This window comes from Desmodus rotundus, chromosome 11 (assembly GCF_022682495.2).
Source record: "Desmodus rotundus isolate HL8 chromosome 11, HLdesRot8A.1, whole genome shotgun sequence".
Classification (NCBI taxonomy): Eukaryota; Metazoa; Chordata; class Mammalia; order Chiroptera; family Phyllostomidae; genus Desmodus; species Desmodus rotundus.
Genome location: NC_071397.1, coordinates 4,566,492 through 4,589,117, shown reverse-complemented (window position 1 = coordinate 4,589,117; position 22,626 = coordinate 4,566,492). Strand labels below are relative to the sequence as shown.

The 22,626-nt window shown below is 52.5% G+C and overlaps 1 protein-coding gene across 3 annotated transcripts in view; it reads left to right on the top strand.

Annotated features, from left to right (window-relative positions):
- CPNE5 (copine 5) overlaps positions 1-22,626 on the top strand; it is an 87,109-nt gene that overhangs the window by 24,529 nt on the left and 39,954 nt on the right. For 2 of the 3 annotated variants that reach the window (XM_024557893.3, XM_045193426.2), the window contains exons 4-9: positions 10,337-10,440; positions 10,860-10,899; positions 11,114-11,190; positions 13,013-13,072; positions 15,064-15,114; positions 15,410-15,473. In XM_024557893.3, the coding sequence (XP_024413661.2) occupies positions 10,337-10,440; positions 10,860-10,899; positions 11,114-11,190; positions 13,013-13,072; positions 15,064-15,114; positions 15,410-15,473 (396 nt within the window). The remainder of the gene's footprint in view (positions 1-10,336; positions 10,441-10,859; positions 10,900-11,113; positions 11,191-13,012; positions 13,073-15,063; positions 15,115-15,409; positions 15,474-22,626) is intronic. The other variant, XM_024557894.3, reaches the window with a different exon arrangement.

The following is a 22,626-nucleotide window of genomic DNA, read 5'->3' as shown; positions in this document are numbered from 1 at the left end:
CTGCTCGTTGGAGTAAATGACAGAATCACTCAGCACAGTGCCTGGCCGTGCCCAATGCTTGTAAATATTATAATTATATACTGCGATCAGACAGAGCTGGGGGAAGGCTCTGTCCCCTGTGCTGCCGCTTCTTTAACGGGAGGACAACTGACATTCCTGCTGCCCTGTGCCACCTCCACGTCAGCAGCGCGCCGGCCTCACCACACCCTGGATGAGGAGGCAGAGACGTGGAGCGGTCCTTGCTTTGCCCAGTGGCTCACCTAGAAAGTGGCAGAGCTGGGGTGCGACGTGGTCCGGTTCCCTGCTCCTCCCGCCTGCCCGGCGTGGACTTTCAGAGTGGCCTTTTCTAGCTCCGGTGCCTCGATGTGGTGCCTCAGGGGCCAACTGTGAATCTGAGTGTGACTCCTTCTGTCCCTTCCCCCATTAGGCCAGAGGTGTGTGCTAGCTCTGGGTACTACATCAGCAGGGAGCCCAAGATTTCATTTGAAGAAAGGAGTCTGCTGTCCTAGTAAACCCTGAGGTTTGAGGCCAGGTCCCTTGGTGGCTGACCAATCTATTTACTCTTCTGTGTTAGTGGCCAGCTGCACTTTACAGCTGTGGCTGAGCTGTTGAGAGTGTGGGCTCCGAAGTCAAGGTGACTGGGTCCAAATCCCAGCTACCACCTTCCCAGCGGGGCTCTTTGGCCAAGTGCTTCGGCTTAGGAGCCTGCTGTGAGGACTGGATGAACTAATTCATGTGAAGTGCCTAGCACAAAGAAAATGTTCAATAATGGCTCCTCTCATAAAAAGCCCTGAGTGAGAGACCAGTGCTTTACCTGGAGGAAGGAACTACCCATGGCATTTCAGACACCCTGATGCCATTTGTTAGGAGCTGTAGACACTAGGGGTGTGCTGGGGGTCGAGCGCCTTTGGGGCAGGGCTTGCTCAGGCCCCTCCCCTCATATGCTGCAGCCAGACCCAAGGCTCAGCGGTCCAGCCTCCAGGGGACAGGCTGGTGGAGAGCGTTTTGCCAGCAGCTCAGCAGCCAAGCTTATTGGTAAAAGGGTTATTTCCCCAGGAGCTGGGATAATTTAACAGATCATCTGAAACAATGGCTAATTAGGAACTAAGCTTTTAGGCTGGAAGTCTTTCATTATAAGCTTGGTAAATTTTCACAGGCTGCTGCTGGTGTCTGGGGCCAGAGGGGGGAACTTCTCTGTCCAGCCCTGGGCACCGGGAAGGCCTTTGGAGCCTCGGTCTCCTCACTCATCTCTGCCCTTCCTCACCTAGAGGCCTCAACAAAACAGGGAGTGGTCTGGGAGGCCAGCAGGCCAAGAAGTCATGGTTCTCTCTGTGTGACTTTAGGCAAGCTCCTTCCTCACGCTGGGCCTGCTTTTCCCCACTCTACAAGGAGGGGTGGCTACAGAATCCCGAACCCCGTCAGTGTGAGAACCTGAGAGAACTTCCTAGATCCAAGACGGTTGTGGGTCTGGCATGGAAACAGGTCCTCTATGCTCCTGTCCACAGGCCATGCCCTCCCTTCCAGGTGCCCAGACCTCGGGCCCCCTCCTCCTCCCCAGCCCTGGATGCCCATCCTGGCCCTGTTCCTAGAGCCAAACACATTCCCTTTTCCTATTTCTGTTTAAGCCAGATAGCTGTCTGGCCTCTAGTTTTAATCACAGTGAACATGATTCATGAGGGGCCAGGGCTAGGCTCTGCAGCAGGGCCTTTAGAACCCCCCAATGAAGGAGCCATCAATAATATATGAAAATTATAGGGGCGCTCCAGCTGGGGAAGGGTGCGCAGCTTTGTGGTGGAGAACAGTGTGTCAACCCAGGCCTCCTGTCCCGGCCAGCACAGCCACGGGGGGCTTTGCACCTGGGGGGAGGTCTCCAAGCTTCACCCAGCTGTGATTTGTAAAAAGGCAAGAGCTGCTTAAATCAGGGGCCGCTAAGATTGTTCATGCTTGCAGAGCCACCCACTCATTACTGAGGCAGGGGACCGTGGTGACGCTGTCACTCCTGGGAGCCCTGGACTCCCTTCCTCATGGCTGGGGACCACTGGGAGGTCCTGCGTCTGTAAAGTGGGGATGATAATAATACGGGCCCCACTGGGTCAGTGGGAAGGGGGGGGTTAAGTGAGATCATGGATGTGCGGAAGTGTTTTGGAGATGAGAAGTCACGACACAAAGCGGAAGGAGGCGGAGGATTCGATGGAAGGAAGAAAATGGAGAGGGATGTTGGCAGGCTTCTGGGAGGACAGGGCACTGCTGCGACCTCAGCTCTTGTTATAGCCCTTTTCTTTCTTTCTTTTTTTAAATGTATTTATTTATTTTTACTTTCTCATTTTTTTAATTATATTTGATTGATTATGCTATTACAGTTGTCCTGATTTTTCCCTTTGCCCCCCTCCACCCAGCGCCCCCCACTCCCTCAGGCAATCCCCCCACCATGGATCATGTCCACGGGTCACGCATATAAGCTCTTTGTCTTCTCCATCTCCTACACTGTACTTTCCATCCCCTGGGCTATTCTGTAACTACTTATTTCTACTTCTTAGTTCCCTCACCTCTTCGCCCATTCCCCCATACTCCTCTCCCATCTGGCAACCTTCTGGTAGTTAACTTCTTTTCTCTTGCTGCTTTTAAGAGTCTCTCTTTATCTTTAACCTTTGGCCTTTTAATAATGATGTGTCTTGGAGTGAGCCTCTTTGCATCCATCATAATTGGGACTCTCTGCACTTCCTGAACTGGCATGTCTATTTCCTTCACCAAATTAGGGAAGTTTTCTTTCACTATTTTTTCAGATAGATTTCCAATTTCTTGTTCTTTCTCTTCTCCTTCTGGCACCCCTACGAGGCGAATGTTGGACCTCTTGAAGTTGTCCCAGAGGCTGTTTATACTCTCCTCATTTTTTTTTTGGATTCTTTTTTCTTGTTGCTCTGTGTAATTGTTATTTGCTTCCTTATGTTCCAAATCATTGATTTGATTCTCAGTTTCATCCACTCCACTGTTGTTTCCCTGTAAATTGTTCTGTATTTCAATTAGTATATCCTTCATTTCTGACTGGGTCTTTTTTATGCTGCTGAAGTCCTCACTAAGTTCCTTGAGTGTGCTTATATATAGTGTTTTGGACTCTGCATCTGACAGATTGCTTATCTCCATTTTGTTTAGCTCTTTTTCTGGAGTTTTGATCTGTTCTTTCATTTGAGCCATGTTTCTTTGTCTCCTCATTTTGGCAGCCTCCCTGTGTTTGTTTCTGTGTATTAGCTGGAGCTGCTTTGACTCCATGTTTTGGTAGCATGGCCTAATGTAGTAAGTGTCCTGTAGGGTCCAGTGGTACAACCTCCACTATCACCCAGTCTTGGTACTCAAAGTGTGCCCTTTGTGTGGACTGAGTACACTCTCCTCTTGTAGTTGAGCTTTGGTTGCTGTTAGGAGATCAGTGGGAGGGATTTACCTGGCCGGCCAGCTGAAAGGACAGGCTGTGACCAATCTCTGCCATCCATGGAGGTCAGCTGTGCAGGGTGGTGGTGCTCCAACATGGTCTGTAGCTGTCCACTGGGTGGGTTGGCCGTGTGGTTTCCCGGGTGGTGCAGGCCAAGGTCAGCCCCCACCAGTGTTTTGCCCAGGGCACCCTGCCCGAGCCACAAAGCAATCTGGGATGGCTGCTACTGGTGCTGGGCTGGGAGATTCCCCTGTGAAGCCAAGATGTGACTCTAAACTGGCTGCTGCTAGAGCTCACTGAAGCTAGCCGTTGCTTGTTTGATAGGATTTAGGAGCCAAAACCAGCCATTCTTATGGAAAAGCAGCTTGGGTGGGTCTCCAAAGTGGGTCACACATTGTTAGCCAGGTTGATGGAGTCTCACATATGGTACCAGCTTGCCAGCTCTGTGGAGGGAGGGTTTAGTAAAGGGACAATGATCTCTGCTCACCTCGATACCAGACACTTCAGTTTCTCTCTGTGTATCACCGGCACCTTTCAAACTGCTACCCAGGTGCTGGAGCTCAGAGGCAGTGAGTCTAAGTAGGTGAGTCTGTGTGTGGTTTAAGAGGAACTGCTTGGGGCTCCAGCAGTTTCTTCCACTGACTCAATCCCCTCTGGTTTTTGCAGCCAGAAGTTTTGGGAACTTTTCTTCCTGGCACTGGAATCCTTGGCTAGGGTACCTGGTGTAGATCTGGGACTCCTCGCTCCCAAGATATCCGCCCTGAATTTTTATCCACGTGGGTGTGGGGCCAGCCCATTCTTTACCCACACACCTCCTACCAGTCTGGATGGATGTGGTTTCTTCAATTCTGTAGTTGTCAGACTTCCATTCAACTAGATTTCTGACGTTCCTGAGTGATGGGTGTTCTATATTTTAGTTGTAACTTTGATGTGGTTGTGCGAGGAGGTGGGCCATGTCTGCCTACATCACTATCTTGACCAGAAGCCCCTCTCAGCCCTTTTCTTAATCAGCAGTGTGACCGCTGTCAGAGCACCCCAACCCCCTTTCCTGCTTCTCTTTTCTCATTGGCTGAGAGGATTTGGTTCCTTCTAGCTCTGAGATCCTTAGGTTCTAGGTCAACTTGTTAATCAATGAATGTTTATGGAAATCGCGGGAGGGATCAGGACGGGGTGTGTGTGTGTGTGTGTGTGCAGGGGTTGTAGGAGGGATGGGGGTGAGCGGGGGGGTATAGGTCAGGGACACTCACCGATGCCATCTGACCTGTAGAACCCTCCAGAACCCCACAAGAAGAGTCACCAAGGTAGAAGGGACAGTAGGCACCGAAGAATTCAGAGGTTGGGCTAGTGGTGAGAAAAAAAACAGCAGTAAAGACTGGATAGAACACAGTTGCAGCCTCATTCTTCGTATTAACCTCTTCTTGGTTAGTGACTACCTCAAATCCTTATTGATATGGAGCCGAATCTGCCTGGGTTCAAATCTTCTCCCTACTACCCACTTGCTGTGTGACCCTGGGCTAGTCAATCAATATCTTTGAGTTTCATCTTAGTTCATTTATCTTTAAAATGGGAATAGTATTAGTATTGCCTAATAAGGTTGTCGTGAAGATTAAACCAGTTACTGTACAGGAAATACTTGGTGTCTGGCACAGAGTAGGGCTACGGGAGGGCTACATGAGGGCTCTCACAGGTGCCGAAGGACAACTATGCAGACTCTGCGGTGCTTCTCACACATTCCCTTCTATCTTCCTCTGGGGAAGGAACGGTTTGTTCTGACTTAGCGATGAGGACGTGCAGTCTCTGAGGGGTTTCCATGTTGTTTCCCATGGGTAATGAGCAACAGTGTGCCAGTGGGGGTCCTGGGCTCTTGCCCCCGCTTCCCCTTTCCACCGCTCTGGCTCTGGGCAGTGGGGGGAGGTTGGCCCAGATGTTGGGAGACTTGGCTGAGTTGCTTGCAGCCGTTTGCCTTACCTGTCTTACCTGCGTTCTCGCTCTCAGCCCTCGCCTTGGCCCTTGCTCCAGGGCAGTTTGGAGGGACAGTTGCCTTCCTACTCCCCTAAGTCCCAACACTCGCATGATGCTTTAGTCCTCAAAGAAGTTTCAAGTTGCCTCCCGTTTGAGGGTCTCACTGTAGCTGATGACACGTAATTAATGCAGCTTAACTGATATCCTTGGGCTTAGTCATGAGGTTTTAGGAGCCCTCGGGAGCAACTTCTGCGGAGTGTCAGGAGCTTTTCCCTCTGGATTTTGTTGCCAAGGGAGCTTTTCAGAGGGTGAACACCCTCATTGCCAGGCTTCTTTCTCATTTGTATTTTCTTTCTCCCCCTGGGACCAGGGAGGCCCCCCTCACCTTGAGAGCTCTGTCCCTCCTCCAATTACACACCACAGCCTACCCAGTCCACACTTGCCCACCTACCCTGGGGCTCTCTACACCGGAATCACTTGGGAAAACAAAGATTAGGGGGCTTCTCTTCAGCTTTGTTGATCAGAGAATGCCTGTGCTCCAGACTGGGAGGCCCCCCTCCAATCTTCAGATCCCGGAGTGTGGACAGAGGGGTTCAGAAGGACCGGAAGGAGGGACCAGTAGGCTAGGGAGCTGGAAGAGTGTTCAGGGCTAGCTTGGCTCTGATTACAGGTGGGGAGGGGTGCACCCGCCCTCCCCTGCTTCCCCGGGTAATAGTCAGACCACATGCCTTCGTGTGCTTCCCACTGCTTACACCTCATCGCCAAGTCTCTTTCCACTCGAAAACTCCATAATTCTAGGTAAAATGAAATACAGCCACATTGATTTTTTTGAACATCAGTTCACTTGTGTTCATACCATCATCAATAGGGACATCAATTGGCCCTGACAGAGACCTGGAGGCTTCTTGGATTTTAAAATTCAAGTTTTCGCATGTTTTCTCTTTGTTGTTAGCCCAAGTAATGAAAGCCATAAAGCATCTTTAGTGAGTCTCTGGGCTGCAGATTTCCCAGTCCTTTGTGATGTGCACATGTTAATTACCCCTGCATCCTGATCATTCATCACTGCCCAGCCTGGCTCGCCTGCCCCCTTTCCTGCTCCAGGAGGTCCCCCTCCCCCACCCCCACCCCACCCCCGTCCTGTTTCCAGGGGAACTCCATTTTCTTCTCCAGCAGAGATCAATCTCTGGGGACTTCCCATGTATTGAAGCTTCGAGTGCCATTTTCAAAGCAGCCCTGTCATCTCCCCTAATGGGTGTTTTCCTCGGAGTCGCTGCCAGCGGTGGGGTGGGGAGAGAGATGCACAAAGGAATGCTTGCTCCTTCTGGACCGGGCTTTGTCCGAAACCCTGCCAGAGGAATTTTTAAAGGTGTTTGAGGGAGGCAGCCCATTGCCATTTCTCTCTCCCTCTTTCCCTCCCTCCCTTCCTTCCCCTCTCTCTCAAATCAATGAATATACCTTTGGGTGAGGATTTTTTGAAAAGTAAAATGATTAAGCCTATACAAATATAAAATGAACACATAAGAAAGATTTCTTTAAGTCATCAATGAAGGAACCAGTAAGTTGTTACAACCAGTATGATATTACAATACAGCAGGTCTTCAGATAAGGTCTTTTGTTCGATGTCGATTTACTATAATATTGCTGAGATGCCAAAGGGACTTAACTTTTATTTATATCATTAGCTTGGGGTAAAATTGGTCTCACTGTACATCGTTTCTCTTAAAGTCACAGAGCCTATCAGTGAGGTTAAGTGAGGACTTGGTGAAATTCAAATAACACACGCCTATGGGAAATCAGGAGCGCTGAAGTTAATTTGTAAACAGATGCAACGTTAGTCAATAGCCAGAGGGTAATAATCAAATAATCAATTGCATACCACTGAACTAAATTTATTTGCCTTTCTACAGACACGAATCATTTGCATTACTCTATTCCTTCTAGGATTTACAGTATTTTAAAGATAATGAAAAACGCGGACCTCTATGAACTCAGACGTTGGGACTAATAGGTGAAACGAGCGCCTAGTGATCTGCTTTTCAGTACCTTTCAGTACCTTTCAGTACCTCGCACGTCCCCGTGATTCCCACGTGCAGCCGTCCCTCCGGGAGGACCTCGCCCTAGGCCTTTGCATACAGCGCTGTTAGCTCTGTTAGCTCACTGCATGGTAGTCGTTTGCTTGTGAGTTGTCCCACCAATGACAGAGAAGCCCCTAAGTCCGGGGTTCGTGTTTCATTTACGCTTGTAGCTCAGCACTCAGCACACGGCCTGGGCTATAACAAGTGCTTAAAAACTGTTCGTTGAATTAATAATTGAATCGATTGGATGATAACTCTACGAAGGGAGCAGGACAAGGAGTATTCTCTATTTTCCGTTGAGGAAACTGAGGCTTTCAAAGGCTCTCATCAAGGCACACAATTTGCTTGTGAAGAAGTTAGGACTCCAACCCACTCATCCATTTCCTCATTCAAAACCTTCCTTCATTCATCAGTTCCTGGGTACCTGCTGTGTACCGGCCCCTGGGGGCCGCAGGCTTCTGCTGTCCTTGGCCCTGGGACCTTATGAGACTTGGCTTAGAGATCCCGGGCCAGAGTGCCTGGGTTTGTGCCTTGAAGTCAGCGATTATTAGCCAATTATTAGACAAATTACTTAACTCTTCTGTGCTTTTGTTTTCTCATCCACACTTGTGGAGAAAGTCGACGATCAAATAATGCTTAACACAGTTCCTGGGGCGACGGCTGTCCGCATCTCTGAGCTTGGCTCAGGCCCTGGGCTGTGACAGTGAGGGGAACTTGGATCCTCCTGGGGCTTGAGCAGCTCCGTCTAGTCGGGCGGAAAGAGCCTCAGTAGATTATTACCAGGGGATGCAGTAGGTACAGCAATAGGGACGTGAGGAAGACTATGGGAGCACAGGGGAGGGGCTGGGAATTGGAGAGCAGGACTTCTGGGGGCTGAGTTTCAAGCATGAGCAATTGGCCCACATGGGTGACCCACTGGGAGGTTGCCGCGGTGGCTGAGCTGAGAAAATGCCACGCCCTGTCCCAGGCAACCGTACAGGGGGCGGGCACAGGAGATGTAGCAGGTGGAATTGACAGGAGAGAGGTTGATTAGATGAGGGGGTGAAGGCACGAAGGTGCCAAGCTAGGGCTCCTCAGATGGCCCCACCCTGCCTGGGGGAGGGGGGAGGTGCTCTTTGCCGGTTTTTATCTTAACTCAGGGTGGAAGGGCTCACTAGGGTGTGTCCAAGTAACGGGGCCCTTGCCCACCATGTGTGAGAGGGGCCCGCGTGCTGGCCTCTGTCTGGGCTGCAGAGCCCCACCAAGGAGGACTAGTACTCAGGACTGATTTTTTATTTTGACAATTGCTATCCAAGTCAGAAAAAACATGTTTATGTATTAAGAAAGATGAACAGCCTATTTAAAATATTTATTGTGCATATGCCTGTTGTTTACCTTGGGGAATACTGGGCCCGCCCTTCCTGGAGTGTAAAGTATGGTGCTTTTGCGCTCTATCTTTGAGCCTCACGTCCCCTTTTTGAAACAAAATCTCACCAGGAAAGTCCAGTGTATTGAACAGACGTGTAAAAGAGAGCTGCTTTGACAGAAGAGAGGGCCAGAGTCTCGCTCACACTGCCCTCCTCCCAGGCGTGGGAGGCTCCTGGGAGCTCAGGGCCCCGGGCACCCAGTGTCACCCAGTGTCACTCAGTGTCACCCGGGGTTCTCGAGGGGAGGTCCCTGCACCAGCAGTGGCAGCGTCACCTCCGTCTTTAGAAATGCAGATTCTCAAGCCCCACCCTAAACCTACTGAATTGGAACCTCTGGGAGTAAGGCCTGCGTCTGTGTTTTAACAAACCCTCTGAGTGATGCTGATGCCCAGAAATGACTTCCTTAAGGCATTTGGGAGAGTTTAAGGTATTCAGCTATGGAATGTTCAGTGTGTGAACAGTTTTGGAGTATATGCTGCAGGGGATACCGAGAAAGCCACGTCTGTGTGTTAGTTGTCCGCTGCTGAGTAACAAACCAACCCAGAGATTAGCCATGAAACCAAGCGGTCACGAGCCGGGGCGTAGCTCTGTGGGATCCTCTACCTCACGAGGCTGCGTGCAGTCACGGGTGTTGGCCAGTGCCTCCGTCATCACAAGGTTCAGCTGGGGCAGGGTCCACTTCTGAGCTCTCAGTGGTGGTTGGAAGGCTTCTGATTTTTAGGGGTGGGTTGACTGCTCTTAGCTCCTTACCACACGGGACTCTCCCCAGGGCAGCTGCCTTCATCAGTGAGCCAGCTAGAGACAGCAAGAGAGGGTGCCCAAGACAGACGTCATAGTCCTGGTAACATAATCTTGGAAGTGACTTGTGCTCTGGTCTGTTCGTTAGAAGTGAGTCACTAGGTCCAGCCCACACTTAAGGGGAGGGCTCACACAAGGCTGTGGATGCCAGGAGGTGGGGTCTGATCCCACCGTCCCTGTCTCTGCCCTTGCATTTACTGTGGGGGCATCCAATGGGTACACACCCAACTGGAATCAGTCAGGGGAGCATGGTGGTCATCAGGGTAGGTGCAAGTTCAATGGCAGTTCAGGAAAAGTAAAACTCTCTGGTTGGAAGAATCAGGAAGGTTGCCTGGAGGAGGTGGCATCAGTCAGGGACCTTGAAGGAATGGAGGATGTGTCCCTGGCCAAGAAAGGGAGGCCAGGTGGAGGACAGCATAGGCAAAGGCAGTGAGGTGGGAGAGTGAAGCAAGCACCTGCTCAGGTATCCCAGTGTCGAAACCATTCCACTCTGGCGGAGCCTGGGTAGAGATAGGGAGAGTAAAACTGGAGCCACAGGGAAGGCAGTTTCCAGCGATATAGGGAGGTGCTCTCGCCTGGACTGGGGACGGGGTCAGCCAGCAGAGACTTGGCTTTTGCTCCCCTGCCCTATCAGCCTGGCCCCGAGGTCCAGGTCCTGTTTCCCCTTGCAGTTCGGACGCACCGAGGTCATCGACAACACACTCAACCCCGACTTTGTGCGTAAATTCATTGTGGATTACTTCTTCGAGGAGAAGCAGGACCTCCGTTTTGACCTGTAAGTGGAAGATGGTGCCGAGGATGGAGCTGGGGAGGCAGCGGTGATGGGAGGTGGGGCCGCAGGACTAGGGGAGGTGGGGGCAGTGACATGAGAGGAAGTCAGGGTTGGCCTGGAATAAAAGTGACTCTTAGCTGAAGTCTAGCCTCACCCTCGTCAGGAGCCGGAAGGGAGGTGGGTCGGGGAACCCCCACCCCCCACAGCCCCCCACCACTGTTCTCGGTTAAGTGTGGACAATTCTAGCTCCACCTCTGGGAGCCCTTTTCTCCCCAGGTGACCGGGAGGTTCCCATTGACCTCTCCCTCTGTCAAAGCTTTTCTGGGGGCAGAGCCTTTTTTCTGTGGTGCAGGGGTCCTGACCCAGACTGGGTGGGGCAGGATGCCCCGGCCGCCGTCACCACCTCTCTGTGTTCCCTGCAGATACGACGTTGACTCGAAGAGCCCCGACTTATCCAAACACGTGAGTCCCACCTGTGACTGCCCAGCGATTCTGAAGTCTCTTAAATGTCAAGCTCTGAGTCAGCCTCTGGCTTCACCGTGACACCGAGTGTGTGTCGCCACTGTCTCCTGTCATTTCAGAGCCTTCACACTTCCAGGGGTGGGGTGACGGGGGAGCTGGGATGGCTGTGAGCAGCGTGGGTGACACTGGTGTTTTCTGTACCCTGGATCTGCAGGATTTCCTGGGCCAGGCCTTCTGCACCCTTGGAGAGATCGTGGGGTCACCCGGGAGCCGCCTGGAAAAGCCCCTCACGTAAGTGTGGAGGAGAGTGAGGCCTGTCTGGGTTCCTTCTTCAGTAATGGGCCAACTTCCTGTCTGCCCTGCTGAGGGCTGGCTCAGAGCAGGGGCGAAGCTGTCAGCCAGTCGTGAGGGATGATTAGGAATAAGGAGACCCCATGGGCCCTCCCTTCCCTTTCAGGGCCTTTCACCCAGTTACCTTGGAGGGATCCCAGCTTGATTATTAGAGCCGCGTATTCCTAGGAAGGCTCTGAGATGCTATCTAGTCCCCCACCCCTATCCTTGTAGGAGGGAAGGAACCCAAGCCCAGAGAGGGGAAGTAACTTGCCCAAGGCCACACAGCTGAGAAGTCGGAGAGCCGGGGGTTGTTCGAATGGAGGGTTCTACTCATGTAGAGAATTCCTCAGACTGTTCACCCTTGCTGTGGGCCGGCACGGTCCGGTGAAGCCTTTCCCATCTCACCTGCCCCTGGCCGCCTGCACGGAAGGGCCTTCCGTGCTTTCAGAGGGAAGCCGTGGTTCCGAGCAGGCTCTGGGATGAAGAGTCCCAAGGCTTCTCGCAGTGGAGTCTGAGGGTGGCTTCCAGGACCAGCCAGGGCTGGCCAGGTGGTGGGGGTGACGTCTCTTGCCCCTGTTTCTCGGGAAACCCCAGGAGCAGGGCCCAAGCAAGAGAGGCCTGGTGACTGGGATAAGCATCCAGGTCATGGGCAGGATGGGCAGGGAAGGAGGTCAGGCTGCGCTGGGCATCAACCCCCAGCTTGCTTCTGCCAAGTTCACACTGGATGCTGTCCCTCACCGTGCTCAATCACCGCAGAACGTGTTACTGTGTGTGTGGAGGGGGGGTGGTCTCTCTCCCAGGCCCTTGTCTCTGACCCCCCAGTAACTGTGTGATAACTTTAGGACACCCATGAAGGCTTCCCTGTTCCCCAAAAGGTCCTTCCTCTGGGTTCACAGGAAATGATAATAGCTGTCATTCCATGAGAACGGGGAGCAAGTCTAGGTTTGGGGGGCTCTGAAGCTTCTAGAACATGGGGTCTCATGAGTAAGTGTGTGTCTGCCCCTCTCAGCTGCCTGGTCAAAAGCTCATAAACCACTTGGGTCTGGTCTGGTCTGGTTTCTGCCCACTGTCTCCTGGTCCACCCTTGGTGGAGGGTGACCCCGGGGGACTGAGGAAGACTTGGGGTAGAAGAGGGCGAGGGAGCCGAGCCTTCAAAGGCAAGCAGGACCTAAACTGTGGAGGTTGGCGGAGATGTCCGCCGGTGTTGCCGAAGGAGGGGGACCTACTCTGCCCACTGAAGGTTTATGGGCGCAAGTGTGGCCGTCTTCTCGGCCAGGCCTATCAGCGGCTCCCTTTCACCAGGCACCTGTTCCGGGCCTGATCTCACGTGATGCTCTCAGCGTTTCCCCACCTCACCACCTGCATGCACACCAAGGCTCAGAGCCGGAGCGCAGTGGTTCTCAGGCGGCAGCAGGCATCGGCATCCCCGGGAAGGCTGGTTAAACACGGACAGCTGGGCTCTGCCCCCAGAGTTCCAGACCCACAGGTCCCGGGGGAGGCCGGAGAATTTACATTTCTAACACGTTCCCGTTCCCCGGGGATGCTGCTGCTGCTGCCTGGGATCCCCCCCTGAGAACCCCTGAGCTAGAGCTGCCCAGGACTTCACAACAGGGTTTGGGAAGAAGACTTCTCCTTTCCCTGACCTGTTGCTTTTGGTCCTGTTTTGATGTTTGATCCAGACCAGAAACCTGTCTCCCAGAATCCAGATGCCAAGTACTCTGGTCTCTGGAAACAGGGGCAGTTGGCTCATAACATGCTCTCTCTCTTCCTCTCTGCACAGGATAGGAGCGTTCAGCCTGAACTCCAGGACGGGCAAACCCATGCCAGCTGTGTCCAACGGGTAGGTCACCAGACCTCTCTGGCCCTCGAGTCCTCAGACGTTCAGCCAGCTCTGCAGAGGGGCCTCAGAGTGCTGGCCCAGTCCCCACTCCCACTACTGTGCATTCAGCCCTGGTCTGGAGGACAGAGAGGACCCTGGGTCCCTTCTCAAGCGCTCAGGCACTTTGGGCCACTCTGCAGCTGGTCCCTGCCTGCACCCAGGCTGGAGCTCGAGCTTCTGCAGCCCCAGTGGCTCACGGGACTTCTGTGAGCAGGGTGGGGTCTAGGTAGGGGCTGTTAACAGGAGTCAGAGGGGCCAGGCACTTTCCCTTCCCTTCCTCCCTCTGGCCTGGTTTCTTCTGCCTGTCACACTTCTTTCTCTCCCTTTTCCTCCATGGCTCCCACTGCTGGCTGTCAGTCTCATCCAGAGAGGGGCTTCAGCTAAATCCTCACTTTCTGCTTTTGCTCACCAGCTGCAGTGGGCCAGCCTCTCCTCTGACCATCTGCTTTTGCCTGGCCTCATGCAAAAGTGGGCAATGCAGACCCTCCCCACTCCTTCCCTCTCCTCTCTCCTGGTTGGAGGGAGGGTCCTTACCTCAGCAAGGGGCAGGGGAGGAGTGTAGGCCTGGGGAACCAGCCTGGAGGTGCCTCCTGAATATGAGCATTTTGGCCGAGTAAGCAAAGCTCTACTGACCACCAGACCAGCTGGATGTGGGAAAGGGGTCTCCAGGGGACCCAGGGAGGCTTGCAGCCCAGGAAGAGCGTGGGTGTTGATTTACAAGGGAGTAGAGGAGCAGCGATTAGAGCGAGAGCCAGAGTCAGAGAGAGAAGCGGAGACGGAGGGCGAGAATGGCCAGCAGGAGGGAGGGAGACAGAAAGGAAGGCCGAGCAGGTGGGAGCAGGGCTGGAGAGGGGAAGGAAAGATTAGAAATAGAACAGGGACTCAGAGGCAAAGAGAGGAACAGATGGAGAAGACTTGGGCGAGGAGGCTGGTGTGAGGATTTTATTGCCTGGTCAAACAAATCATATCTCTACTACTAGGAAGGGCCAGACAGGTGGTGGGGAGGGGCTTTGGGCCACACGATTCAGCTGCCCTGTCTAAGGGGACAAGCTAGTAGGCACTGCCACCTGCCTGTGGCAGGGGAACCTCCAGATGCGGCCCCTGCTCATCCGATATGAAAGATCTGGCTATCTCATCAGCCCCTAGGACCGGCTTTCCTGCCTCCCCTGCCTCCTCTGTTTGAGAGCCCCTCCCTCCGAAAATCGGTGCTGGGAAGAGCTCCATCAGTGGTTCTCAAAATGCGTTCCACAGACAGCATGCGGGTGGCCTGAGGCGGGCCTGAAGTGTGGGACTGGATTTTGTCGGCTTTGCTCAATTGGACAGGAGGGGAGGCAGGGGAATGATGCTCCTCCAGGGCCTTCTCTGTGCCAGGCGCTGTGTGTGCATATTAGTAACATGGATGCGACAGTCATACCCATTTCATGTGTGAGGGAACTGAGGCTCAGAGAGATGCAGTGAGGAGCTCAAAATCCTGCAGCTGCTGGACAACCTGACATTTCCTTCTACCTCCCGGTGGCCCCGGGCTGCACTGGGACCCCCGCTGAGGTCTAAACATTAGAGTGGAATGGGCTGGTGCCCGGGGAGCAGTCTCTCCTGAACAAGGGAAGAGGGGTGCAGATGCCCTGAGTGGAGCCCCACCTGGGGAACTCACCTTCCTGGAGGGGATTCTCTGGGGAGGGCTGACTTCAGGTCCTCGTCGCCCATCTCCCCGAGGAGCTGCATGGTTGTCTGGGATTTCTCTGGGAGAGAGACTCCAGCCACGCTGTCCCAGGGGCGGTTGTCATGGGAGAGAGGCTGGCAGGCTGCCCCCGTGGGTACCCCGGCCCTTCTGCTTCACTCCCTGTTGCTCTCCCGAGGTGAATCAGAGTGGCTCAGAGCTGGAATGTTCTGGGGTTCTGGGGTCAGCTGGGCACAGGGTGGGGTGGCTAGCCCACAAGGTCTTTTGCCCACAGAAGTGGTCTTTGGATGGAAAGTTTGAGAACCACTGGTCTGGAAGCCTCCGGGTGAGTCTGGACGCTTTTCCGATTCTAGGACTTGCACTGCAGACGCCACCTTTCCTGGTGGGCTCTCGGGGAGCTGGGGTGGGGCGGCCGCAGGCCTTGAGCCCGGCCCAGGAAGCAGGGCACTAGGCCACACTGCCAGTGTTTCAGGAGACTCTGTCTTCTCCAGGGCTTGGGCAGATCTGCTGGGTGGTGGTGGGGGGGGGCGGGGGAGGATGAGGAGGGCTCACTCAGGGAGTGTCCAGGTGTGTGTCTGTCTTTGTCTGGCTCTCCACCCTTTCATCTTCTCCTCTCCCAGCGGTGTCCCAGGGAAGAAGTGTGGCACCATCATCCTGTCCGCTGAGGAGCTCAGCAACTGCAGGGTGAGTGGCAGAGGGACTCCGGGACAGGACCGGGGCTGTGTTGGGGGAGGGGGACATGGAGCAGAGGCTGGCCTCCCTTGACCCTGGGACCGCGTGCGTCCTTGGCGGGAACGGGAGGACAGGGCTCCCCAGTCTTGCCTGTCACAGAATTCTGTAACATCGAAGCCAGAAGGTGAAAGTCCTTTTTACAGCTGAGCTGACTGAAGCCCAGAGCGGGGAGGAAAGTCGCCCTCGGTCAGCAGCAGAGCTGGGCCAGGGCCCCTGGGCCCCCGGCTCCCACACCAGGGCTCCCTCCGCTCCTGTCATGCTGCCCCTCGTGTGTCCTTGAGCCAAGACCGCCTTGGCACCGACACTGGCAGCAGACGGGCCTTTTCAGTCCTAGAGCCTCGACACCTGGCATTTAGTTGTCATTTTTCACTTTCAGCTCTAGAGTAGGCTGACGCCCTGCTTGGGGCTGAGGTAATGAGGGTGTGTGGTTGGCCGTATGTGACAGTGTGTGTGTGTGTGTGTGTGTGTGTGTGTGCTGGGAAGCAGAGTCTCAATCCCAGGCAGCTTTTGGTTTTGCTTCTGCTGTGGGACTGTAGAGAAGCAGCCAATGGGGACAGCTGAAAGGGCTCAGAAGACCTGATGGCTAATAACAATGATAAAGTATATTTTGTATTTGTCAAGTGATGGACATTGTACATACGTTATCACTGCTCCCGCAAACAGCCCTGAGAGTTAGGTAGCATTGCTGTCCCCATTTACTGGGCAAGGAGATGGAGACCGAGAAGCTCAGTCACCTGACAGAAGACGGGAAGTGGTCGAGTCAGGCAGCTAATGCAGGTCAGCCCGACTCTAACACCCTGGCTCCTTTCTGCAGGCCGCCTGGCTGGCATGCCTGCGAGGCTAATTAGGAGCCACAGGTGGGAACGTGATGGGTCGCGGGGAGAAAAAGTGGAGGTGGCAACAGAGCGTGAGCTGAACACCAAGCCTTCCTGGGGCGACCTGGGACACAGCTTCCGGTGGGGCTGGGTCCAGTTCAGGTTAGGGGTGGGATGAGGAGAAACAAGATTTTCTGACCTGCCTGGGAAATCATCGCAACTACTATATCTGTTAGCTATCAATATTTATTTAAAATTGAGAAGGATTTTTAAATTATGTATTAATGTATTGAAAAATAACAATAGTTTACCCCATTCCTGCTTAACATAAATAACACCTTTTTTGAAAAATCACTATAGTTTCCGAAGCAAAGATCTTATTGTGAGAAGGGTGGCCTTGTTTTACATTTCTGCAAATCTCTTTAATGTCTGGCTCCGCACACGAGAACTGCACTGTCTCATCTGCGTCTGCAGTCAGTCTGTTGTGATGTCCCCGTCGGGTAACTTCTAGAAGATCCCACGTCTTATTAGCATTATTTGAAAATAGTTATGGCCTCATGGACTCCCCCAACCCCCCCGCTGGGGGCAGGGGTTCCTGGTCCATACTGTGAGAACTACTGGTTTAGGGGTATAAATTGTTAGCCAACATTGATTGAGCGATTATTCTGAGCCACATACTGTGCGAAATGGCTACAGGTATCAACTGCTTTATCTGGTGTGTTATAATAGGTAATGTAATATGTAGTAGGATGTATTACAAGGTCTGGTATATGACGGTCCTCATTTTACCAAGAGATTAAGTGACCGCCAAGGTCACACGGCCACTGAGTAGAAGAGGTCGAACCAAGGCAACCCGGGTCTGGAGCCGGGGCACTAGCCTAGGGTGTCCCAGACTGCTTTCAGGGGCTTCCAGGTGGAGAATGGGACACACCGGACAGGACGGGGCAGTACAGAAAGGACTAAGGCAACTCATACACAACCGCTGCGTCCGGTTTCTCGACTGGTCCGCTCACATCAGGGAGTCTGGGGGAACCTGGGAGCAGGCCTGAACCTGCCCCAGGTCTGCACCAGCAGAGGGCTGGGCGCACAGTACCTGTCATAACCTGTGATGATGAAAACCACACCTCTGTATGCTCCTGATCGGGACACTAACGGAGTTCAGACAAGGGAGAGAACCCAGCCGACGGGTAGGCTAGAGCTTGTTTCAGTCAGGTTCTCCACCTGTGTGCTCGGGCGCAGAGGGCCGCTGTGAGGGTTAACGCGGAGGGACTGTGCCCAACGGGTGCCTGGCTTCTACAGGGTGCCTGGGCAAGACTGAACTCCTAGAAGCCTAAACTCCGTCTGCCCCCAAGCCTCTAGCTCAGCCAGTGACTTCCTCTCTAGTTTATAATTAAATAACATCATAAAAGTGAAAATGCTTTGGAAAGTCTAATGCTCTAGAAAATGCTGGGTACTGTTATTGGTCTGGCTTTCTGGGACTAGAAAACTAGACCCAGAAAATGGGACTGTGAACAGTTCACATTTAATACCTACTAGCCCGCCTCCCCCTGTCCGACCCGCCCTCCCTCCTGCATCCAAGGATGGCAGCGGTTTCCTGGATTTAAGCTGTCCCAGCACAAGGTGGGGGGTGTCCCCTCCTTCCCTGAGATCGTCAGCTCCTTTTCTTAGGGCCGTCTTTGGCTGAGTTTCCCAAGAATACTTGCAAGGAAAAGAGACTAATTCCCAGCATCTGGCTGAATTAAAATAATTACATCTGAGCGGCTTTTCCTCTGTCGTTCCAGCTCCGAACTCAGTGGGAGGACCAAAGGAAGAGGGTGGAGTGGAGGGTCGGTTTGCACCAAAGCAGAGCTTCCTGCTCCAGTGAATACATTCTGCCGAAGTAGACAAACCCTCCCTTCATCCCCGGGAGGACGTGGGGGTGGGCGGGTGGGGACCAGCACAGGATTAGAGTGGACGCCAGCAGGCGACCAGGGTGCTCCCCAGCACGCTTTGACAGGTTTCAGAAAAGCCTTTCTCATCTAGCACTGAAATGCCAAGAAAATTCCTACAGTCACATTTGACCCAAAATGCCGGTCAGTGATAGCTGATGTTGACAATGATGAGTTTAAGCTCCTGAAGGGCTCTGAGTCACCATTTAATTATGCTCAGCAGTAACACTATTATTGTTTATTATTGTCCCATGTAACGGCCACCACGATTTGCACAGTCCTCTCAGCTGACCGGGACACGCATGTCTACAGTCTCTCTTTGATTCCTACCACAGGCTGGGGCTGCGTAGGTCCGAGTGACCCCAGGTTACAGATGCAGAGAGGTCGGAGTGGCCTGCCTAAGGCTGCAGGAGTCTAGCTCAGGCCTTGTACTCCACATCCTCAGGGAGTCTTTTCTTCGCCTCCACGGTCCAGAGCAGTTGTGGGCTTTGTGGTCTTAGTGGGGCCAGTAGCCCTTTGCAGGCCTGGTGAGCGGTGGGCTTCTGGAGACAGGCAGGGGTGCAGCTGGTGCAGGGAGCAGGCAGCTCCTTGCTCTCGCCTTCCAGGGCCCTTAGCTCCCCCTAGGCCTGTGGGGCACCCGGGCCTGCTTCACTCTGGGGTCAGGAGTTCCTGGCCAGGGAGCATGTCCTGGCTGCCTCTCAGTTGGGACACACACTGCCAAGGGTGTGACTCACCTGTCACGTGACTCACCTGTCCCAAGCCTCACACTGCAGCTGCCCTGGGGGCTCCTCACTGCTGAGGTGTCCCCGGCCTGCTCATGTGTTCATTCATTTCATTTGAGCAAATATACTGGGGCTCAGCCCTCGCCCTCCCAGAGTCTCCAATTGAGCGTGTGAGACAGAAATGCCAACCAGCAATCACAGTACAGCAGTGCTTCTCAGCCTTGTCAGACCCGTGGCCTCTTTTTTATAACAAATATCCTATGGCATTCTTTACTGCCCTAAAGGGAAATTCGTGGACAGTACCGTATAAGGCCAAAATGCCTGCAGGTGAGGGCGTGCGCCCTTGCAGCTGCCTGGGAGAAGACGGATGGGTCCAGGCAAGCATAACAGCTTCGCTAAGACCCTGGGCCAGGGCAGACTGACGTCAGAGAGGTGAGGGTGTGGGTGGGAGTGGGGGCCAGATTGTGTGGGCCCTGTAGCAGGGGAACTTAGCTGTCTTGAATCCTAGGGAAGTTAGAATTCTCATCTTTCTAAAGACAAACCTCAGGAGAGCCCTGGGAGGAAGGGGGAAAGATAAGAAGAAAGAGGTGAGGAGAAGCCAGGGACGTGGCGCAGGTGCCTGAGACGCGGAAGGAAGTCTGCAGGTTGGTGCTGAGGGAAGATGCGTGCTGTGGCTGGTGTGGACGTGAGTGTCTCCACGGTGAGTGGCCAGCGTTCAAAACCATCACCCTTTTAAAAGTTTGTTTGTGATTTTTTGGTCTTAGAAATCATTTCCCTAGTGGGGAAAAAAAAAAAGAAAAGAAACGAGACAAAACACATTTTCCTGCTGCTAAAAAAATAACATGTTCATAACGGACAAGTTGGAAAATACAAAGAATAGAAGAATCACTTAGAGATAATCATTGCTGACATTCGATGCATCGCCTCCAAGGCTTTTTTCTGGGTGAACATGTAGATGGGTTTTTCCTTATAATTAGTAGAATGTTTATCCAGTTTTATTTATCAGTAGAGCATGTTATCCAGGTTTATTTTCCCATGTCATAAGATAATCTTGGAAAACGTGTACTTAATAGCTGCATATTATTCCTCTACTATATGGATGGGTCATAATTCATTGACTCTATTCTCTTAGAGGCAACAATATAATTAATACTGCAGTGAACATCCTCATAGCTGAATCGTTCCATTTTTCTTTTAACTTTAAACGATGGAATTTGGTGCACATGCCACACATACAGCCTCAGTGAGTAGGAAGGAAAATGGTCAATCTAGGGTATTCAGCCTCTGGACGACCAAATCAACAGACGCACAACTGACTGAATTGTTTGAAAAGTTGGTCATTAAGATGGCAGAGAAAAGCCAGCTTGACCTCTGTGTGGTTATTACCGTCAACGTGTAAAACAGGCCCAGTCTCCTAGACCACCTCCCCTGCCATCTGTGTTCAGATAAACTCCAGTCCGCGGGGTCTTCTCTGATGTCCCCGGACGCCGGCACCCCTGGCCGCCTGCTTCTGCAGTCTCTCCTGGCCAGGCCCCTGCGTGAGTGCAGCAGCCCTTCCGGTGGCCACCGTTCACAGAATCACCCCAGCTCCCAGCTGTGCTCCCTCCTGCTGGAGTGCTGAGTTTCGCAGTTGTGGCTAATGATTCCTGTTCTTTTTAGTCGATGTCTTCATTTCTTCTGACTAAAAAAGACAATGTGCTCATGTTAGGAGAGCCCGGCAACCTTTAAAGAGAAGACGGTCAATGTCACTATGGTTCCATCACCTCTTTAAAAGCGCTCCTTAGGGTACAGCACGTGAGCAGTAGGGCAAAGTGGTTAGGAACGTGGGCTCTGGCCCTCACTGGCGTGGCTCCGTTGGTGGGGTGTCATCCCACAGAGCAGACGGTCGCCAGTTTGATTCCCTGTCAGAGCATGTGCCTGGGTTGTGGGTTTGGTGCCTGACCACAGAAACTGATTGACTGATGTTTCTCTCCCTCCCTTCCACTCTCTCTCTCTCTCAAAAAAAAAAAAAAAGAAAAGAAAAGAAAAGAAAAAGAAAAAAGAAAGAAAGAAAAGAACCTGGACTCTGGATCCAGACCAAATGTCACTGGTCACCAGCTGTGTGACCGCGGGCAAGTTGCTTGAGCTTTCTGTGCCTCAATATCTTTACTTGTAAAATGACTTTATTTAAATTTTTGATATTTTATTTATCATGGATTTTTTGCATCGAGTTTTATTTTTAAAAATAATCACATTAAAATCTTTATTTTGATTACTGAGATTTTTGACTCCCTAAGTTAAATTTTGCACTTGCCTTATTTATGTTCTGGCCGTAAGGGCCGCCAGCCAGACCCAGGCCAGAGCAGCCTTCTGTCCTTTCCTCCTGGGTATGGCTGCCCTCTCCAGCCTTCATGCCACATGCTGACCTCTGGGCCTGACCTCTGACCTCCACAGCCCTCCTCTGGGTCAGGGCGGGCTAACTTGCTAGAGCGGGCCAGGCCACCCTGGAGAGGAAGGCTGTTTGCTGAGGTCTCTCAAGCAGCCTGATTAACATGTGGAAAGATGCAAATTGAAGCAATCCTGCTGTTTTAGAAGAACTTAATATGTTTTTTAAAAAGATAGGGTGAAAAGGCAGAAATTGCAGGAAATTATATATTGCAGGAGCTGCTTTATCTTCTCTGCAGTTGATGCCAGAGAGGCTTCTGGTTTGGGAACAGCATTTCCTGTGCTCAGAGAGCCCCTCCCTCAGGGTGGGGCTGTCAAACAGGCGGAATCTCTGTCTCCTACCCCTCCTGGCCCAGGCCATCTGCCATCTGAGTGCCCCTTCCTCAGTGTCTTCCTGGGCTCACACACATATCAGGGGTTGGTCCATTCACTAGCCTTCATTTAAGGGGAGCAGTTGAAGCCTTGTTCTTACGGCTGTTGGCATAATTCAGAGCCACCTTCAAAAGCACAGTCCCCAGATGTCTAACCCGGTCCTAGACTCAAGGACTCCCCGTGGGGTGCACACCCGTTAGCGGAGAAGCTTGCCTTGGTTACAGCCGAGAAATCTTTCTAAAGGTCTGTTTTATCCCCACGGATTCCGCGATAGCCCAACAATAGATTATTATAATGGGCTCTGGGCGAGTGTTCCGGGCCTGAATTGTGTTATGGAGGGCGCATCAGGCTAGGAAACAAAATAGGCCCCCAGCGACGCCTCACGGATTTGCCACCACGGGAGGGAATGGTGCAATGGGGCTCACTGGTGGATTTTTCCAGTTAGCTGAGTTGCAGAGCCAGCCTTTCTTTCTTTCTTTCTTTCTTTCTTTCTTTCTTTCTTTCTTCCTTCCTTCCTTCCTTCCTTCCTTCCTTCCTTCCTTCCTTCCTTCCTTCCTTCCTTCCTTCCTTCCTTTCTCTTTCTTTCTTTCTTTCCTTCCTTCCTTCCTTCCTTCCTTCCTTCCTTCCTTCCTTCCTTCCTTCCTTCTTTCCTTCTTTCCTTCTTTCCTTCTTTTCTTTCATATTTTTTAAAATTTTAACTAGTTTGCACGGAGGAGACCTTTCTGAAATGGATTTCACACTCCTCAGATTTCAAGCTGAGGCTACAGAACATAAACTCATCCTGATGATTAGGGTCCGTTATGTGGGGTCTGTTATTAATCTCTGGGGCCAGACTGCCTTGTTC